Genomic DNA, 5,801 nt, shown 5'->3' with positions numbered 1-5,801 from the left:
AAAATAAAAAAATAATGTGGCGATAAGTCTTTGATTAAATTTACACATTTTTATCAGTTTAAGCTTTTATGATAAGTGATTTTTAACGTATATAATATTAAAACAAAAATCTCGAGTTGGAACCATATTTTCATTATTCACCTTCCGTTTCAATCAAACACGTGAGGGTGAGTTCCATAAAACTTTGGCTAGGATAGGTGTACCTAAACTTGTATTTATACATCATGCTGCTGCAAAAACTATTAAATTACAGAGTAAAAGTGGATATAAAGCAATTTCGGAGATGGAGTATTGCATGGCTGTTCGTAGAAGTAAATTAACCTAGGTTGAATTGGCTATGGAGGATCGATGATGTTGGAGTCTGGATGGCAGCTAAAATGAGCTGTTCGAAGCACATGGGCAACAGTTCGATATCACTACTAAGAATATTTGAGTCTACCAGGCCCCAAAGGCTTTACCCGGCCAATTGGTTGGCCTACGAAATGCTAAGGATATTTTATTAGATGCAAGAGTCGACATGCAACTGAAAGTCAATTGGAAAAATGATCACAGAAAAAAATAAAAAGAAACTCAATTGGAACATGAACCAATTGGATGGAACAATGCGGTCAACTTGTTTTTTTGTCATTTAGCTCCCATGCCAAGTCCCAAGGACACCGTTTCAGACAGCCTATTTTCAAGACAAAGATGCTTTAAATTTATCTTATTTTAGGTTCACTAATTGAAGGTATGGGAGAGAAAAGAGGACACCCATTGGAGCAGTGGAGATGTATTTATGGAAGTACAAATAAAATGATCCTGCTTAACCAGCAGTGTACTTCAACTTGGAACAGCCAACATTGCCATTAAATGCAGCTGATCTTCTTCTCTGGGGAGTTAATATTCTAACAGGAAGCCACACTGCCACAGTGTCTATTGGGTCCAGCTAATTATGTGATGCTGACGTGGGAAAGAGTTGGCAGTAGTGTATGCAACTAAAATTTATCTCCCCTTTGCTCCACAGTCAACACCTTTTGAAGCTTATATATTTGGAGCTTCCTGCTCTTCTCTGTGCCCACACATTGATTGCCAGGAAGGAGTGTTCTAGTTGGTGATCATCAAGTGCTTTCTTGTGTTTGAAGTTTCATAGTTGACACTGCTTGCCTTTTTTTTGGCTCTTTGAAAAGGCATTGGATCATGCACTTTGGAGTGTTTGCTAAACCTTGAACTCATTTTTCCAAGCTCACATGTGGTTTAATCCTTCTGAGTGGTTGTCATTTTTTTGTTTCTTCTTGAATCAATCCCACTTGTTTTGAGACTTCACACCATCTTGACTAGAAGTAAAGGATAACCAACAGCATGTAATTGATTTGGTTATTTAGAGTTGGCTATATATCCTTGACCCTGTAGAGTGTTTTTAGTCCTTGAGTCTGTTCTTTCTCTTAGAAGCTATTAGAGAAGGAAGAATACACACTGCCTGAATTCTTCAAAGATAGCACCATGGAGGAGACCTTTGTACCCTTTCAAGGTATCAAGAATGACCTTAGAGGAAGATTGATGTGTTACAAACAAGATTGGACAGGTGGCTTTAAAGCAGGCTTCAGGTAAATCTCACATACTCTCTTAGCTTGTTCAATTGCAAAGCTATCATATCTTTGTGATTTAGGCTTCACACAAGTCTTGCTGACGAAATTTTGTTACTTTCAGGATTTTGGCTCCCACCACATATATCTTTTTTGCTTCAGCAATACCAGTCATCTCATTTGGCGAACAACTGGAGAGAGATACGGGTATTGGACATAAACTTCAAAAATAGTCACTTCAGATCTGCAATAGAATATTCTTTAAACTTAAAAGATACAGCACAATTCTCCAAAGTCACACTTTTCTTTTTGAGTTTTTGGTCATTCAAGCTTAGCACTTTTGATCTCGGTCAGACAAAAGAATTTGAAAAACGGAAGAATTGAAAATAAAATTATGAGACATGATATGATAAGGTTTACGGCCAAATGAAAATTCTGTTGAACTTTTTATTCATGATAGTTTCCACCTGGTACTTTCAGAGGGAGTCCTGACAGCAGTTCAAACCTTGGCATCCACTGCTCTTTGTGGGATTATACACTCAATCATTGGAGGTCAACCCTTGTTGATTTTAGGTGTTGCAGAACCCACTGTGATTATGTATACATTCTTGTTTAGTTTTGCTAAAGGGAGACCAGACTTGGGTCGAAATCTGTTTGTAGCATGGGCTGGATGGTGAGCAATTTCCTCTGATTCTTTTGAAAGTACCACAGTACTGTCTTTGACATGGATTCCGTGATGCTGTTCTGAATTCTCTGGTGTGAATTCTGTTTCTCTGATTGACATAAATTGTCTGATCTATTGATATTGTAGGGTATGTGTTTGGACAGCATTCCTGCTGCTTTTGCTTGCTATCTTGGGAGCTTGCTCCATTATCAATAGGTTTACCCGTGTGGCAGGAGAATTATTTGGTCTGCTAATAGCAATGCTCTTCATGCAGCAAGCTATAAAAGTAAGATATCTGTAACTTGATTTTTGCTTTTATACTCCTTGTTCTGTTCATAAGGGAATTTTCAAACTGTTGATCATATTCTTAAAGCTTTCCACTGCAGTGTTATATGCAATTTCAACTTGTTTTCAGTTTCTTTTCTAAAGATTTTTTTTATTTTTCAGGGACTTGTAGATGAATTTCGCATCCCAAAGAGAGAAAATCCAAATTTAACTGAGTTCTTACCTTCATGGAGATTCGCAAATGGCATGTTTGCTTTGGTTCTTTCATTTGGACTTCTGCTAACTGCATTAAGGAGCCGGAAGGCAAGGTCATGGCGGTATGGTTCTGGTAAGCATGAGTCTTTAAACATAACCAAATGAAGCCTTCTTTATGTACATCGATTAAACATAAGATTTCTGTCTTATTTGACAGGTTCCCTTCGAAGCCTAATAGCAGATTATGGTGTTCCACTCATGGTTCTTGTCTGGACAGCTGTTTCTTACATACCATCCGGCAGTGTTCCAAAAGGGATCCCTCGGCGCCTCCACAGCCCAAATCCATGGTCACCTGGTGCATATGAGAATTGGACTGTCATTAAGGCATGTATCAAAAGTTTTGTGTTTACTGCATAATTTCTCGTATTCTGTATTGGTAGAAGATTGATTAATTTGACGGTTCATACTTCGAAACAAACAGGATATGCTAAATGTTCCTGTTATCTACATAATTGGAGCTTTCATTCCTGCAACAATGATTGCAGTGCTTTACTATTTTGACCATAGTGTAGCATCTCAACTAGCTCAGCAGAAGGAGTTCAATTTGAGAAAGCCATCTTCTTACCATTATGACCTACTTCTTTTGGCGGCTTTGGTATGTAATGTCCTCTTTCTCCCTTCTCGCTTCTCCTTTTTACTTCATACTCATTGTGATATATTTCACATTCTTGATGGCAGACTTTATTGTGTGGTCTTATTGGAATCCCTCCAGCAAATGGAGTTATACCTCAATCTCCAATGCATACAAAGAGTTTGGCTACTCTCAAACACCAGGTAATCTACCCATAAAGTCCATCCATTTAACAATATTCAGTATGTGTACAGCCTCTTTTGGTATTGCTTTTGTCTATAGAAAAAGCTTGAAAGAACCTTTTAGAAAAAGTCTCATTTTCAAACTTTAGAAAAAAAAATAATAAAATAAATAAATTGTGTTTTTTAAGGCTTTTTACCAAGCAAACATATTTTTTGTCTGAAAATGTTATTTAAGCTTCTTAACACAATTCCAAACAGGCTTTTTTAACTGCAGATATTGCTCTTTTTTCGTTATTATTATTATTATTTGCTAGTTCTTTATGCTTTTTCTTAAAAAAAAATATTTGCTTTTTATGCAGTTGCTTCGCAACAGACTTGTTGCAACAGCCCGCAAAAGTATAAGAAAAAATGCTAGCTTGGGGCAGCTGTATGGGCATATGCAAGAAGCCTATCATCAAATGCAGACCCCTTTGGTTTACCAGGAGCCCTCAGCTGGGGTAGGGTTGCTACACATATTGGTTTTAAGTTTTAGGATAAAATGCTCTCATGCTTTCTAATTAAGGACACAAACCAGGGAACAAAATCTTCTAATCAAGCATGCAGTGATAATTATTAAATGGGACTAAAAGAATTGTTTTTGAGCAGGGCCTAAAGGAGTTAAAAGAATCAACCATTCAAGCAGCTACGAGTATGGGAAATATGGATGCTCCAGTAGACGAGACACTGTTTGATGTTGAGAAGGAAATTGATGATTTGTTGCCTGTTGAGGTAAAGGAGCAGCGCCTCAGTAACATTCTTCAGTCTTTAATGGTAGGAGCATGTGTTTCAGCCATGCCCTTCATCAAAATGATCCCTACCTCAGTTCTTTGGGGCTACTTTGCATTCATGGCCATCGAAAGTTTACCTGGGAATCAATTCTGGGAAAGAATCTTATTGCTCTTCACTGCACCTAGCAGAAGATACAAGTAACAGCTCAAATTATTTTCTTTTAATTTCTCCACTTTATTTATACATGTTTCCCTCTCTTCTTTATGCCTAAGATAAATAACTTAATTTCTTTCCTGCAGAGTCCTTGAGCAATACCATGCCACTTTTGTGGAAACAGTGCCTTTCAAGTCAATTGCAATGTTCACCATTTTCCAAACAACTTATTTGCTAATATGCTTTGGACTGACATGGGTTCCAATTGCCGGACTTATGTTTCCTTTGATGATCATGCTTTTGGTTCCTGTAAGACAGTACTTTCTGCCCAAGTTTTTCAAAGGTGCTCATCTTCAAGACTTGGATGCGGCTGAGTATGAAGAGGCACCAGCTTTACCATTTAACCTTGCAACGGTATATATATTTTCTTCCTAACACGCTGCAAATGTTAGAATATAAATTAAATGATTAAACTCATCATTTTCTGTCGGCTTTAAGTTTTTTGGATAATCGGTGATTTAACAGCAAGTTCTTCCTTACTGATTCTATGGCTCAAACTTATTTGATGTCCACAAAACAGGAGGCAGAGCTGGGTGCTGGAGCTTCCCAGGCAGATGAAGGGGAGATTTTAGATGAAGTTATCACAAGAAGCCGGGGAGAGTTCAGACATGTGAGCAGTCCAAAGATCACAAGCTCCACTGCAACACCTGCAAATGACCCAAAAAGCCTTCAGAGCCCGCGCATCTCATACAGTCCACGTGTCAGTGAGCTGAAAGGGGAGCCTAGTCCTCGGTCAACTGGTAGAGGGCAACATAGTCCAAGGACTGGAGAAGTGAGATCATCTCCTTTAGGAAAGAGTCCTGTTGACACAGTATAAAAATAGGAGGAAGAGTGATTTATTTATTTAGCCCTTTGTAAGAAGTTTTTCAATTGCTTGGTTTCCCTATTATTGCCTTTCTGCTGTGCTGTTTTGTTTTTTGACATTGTAAAGTCTTCCTTTCTTTCTGCTCCCCTACTTCAAGAGGAGATATATAACCATAGAATTGTGTTACTTGTAACCTATATACTAGTGAATGTTGATGTATGAGTGTTTTTTTTTTTTTATTAATTTGAGTCTTGGTAGACAAATTAGCTGTTGTTCATCGAATATGTTGGCCATGTCACTCTCTCCCTCTCTCTCTCTCTCTCTCTCTCTCACACACACACACACATACAAATTTCTGCATGCCTTGCTTGAGTTATTCCTTCAATTCCAAATGATGTAAGAAAAATCTTCTTGAGTTATTCCTTCATTCTAAATGAAAATGATATAAAATATTCCACGTAAAAGGTTTAGCTATAAAGTAAAGAGGCTCAACTAA

General features: G+C 37.8%; 1 protein-coding gene across 1 annotated transcript; it reads left to right on the top strand.

The window, feature by feature from the left end:
• Nucleotides 1-834: 834 nt before the first annotated feature.
• On the top strand, nucleotides 835-5,587 carry LOC133851378 (boron transporter 1-like). Its single transcript, XM_062287780.1, has 12 exons — nucleotides 835-1,583; nucleotides 1,687-1,769; nucleotides 2,043-2,235; nucleotides 2,374-2,512; nucleotides 2,674-2,839; nucleotides 2,924-3,090; nucleotides 3,188-3,361; nucleotides 3,445-3,540; nucleotides 3,879-4,016; nucleotides 4,165-4,484; nucleotides 4,587-4,854; nucleotides 5,021-5,587. The coding sequence occupies exons 1-12, from the start codon at nucleotides 1,480-1,482 to the stop codon at nucleotides 5,315-5,317; spliced, it is 2,145 nt and encodes a 714-aa protein (XP_062143764.1). The 5' UTR covers nucleotides 835-1,479; the 3' UTR covers nucleotides 5,318-5,587.
• Nucleotides 5,588-5,801: the final 214 nt, after the last annotated feature.

The sequence above is a fragment of the Alnus glutinosa genome, chromosome 12, assembly GCF_958979055.1.
Source record: "Alnus glutinosa chromosome 12, dhAlnGlut1.1, whole genome shotgun sequence".
NCBI classification, from domain to species: domain Eukaryota; kingdom Viridiplantae; phylum Streptophyta; class Magnoliopsida; order Fagales; family Betulaceae; genus Alnus; species Alnus glutinosa.
This window is presented reverse-complemented; position numbering and strand designations above follow the sequence as displayed.

Coding starts and splice junctions, on each gene's coding strand:
- LOC133851378 (XM_062287780.1), top strand. CDS start 1,480: ATGGAGGAGACCTTTGTACCCTTTCAAGGTATCAAGAATGACCTTAGA. Junction 2,513..2,673: donor TCATGCAGCAAGCTATAAAA/GTAAGATATCTG, acceptor TTTATTTTTCAG/GGACTTGTAGATGAATTTCG. Junction 3,541..3,878: donor TGGCTACTCTCAAACACCAG/GTAATCTACCCA, acceptor CTTTTTATGCAG/TTGCTTCGCAACAGACTTGT.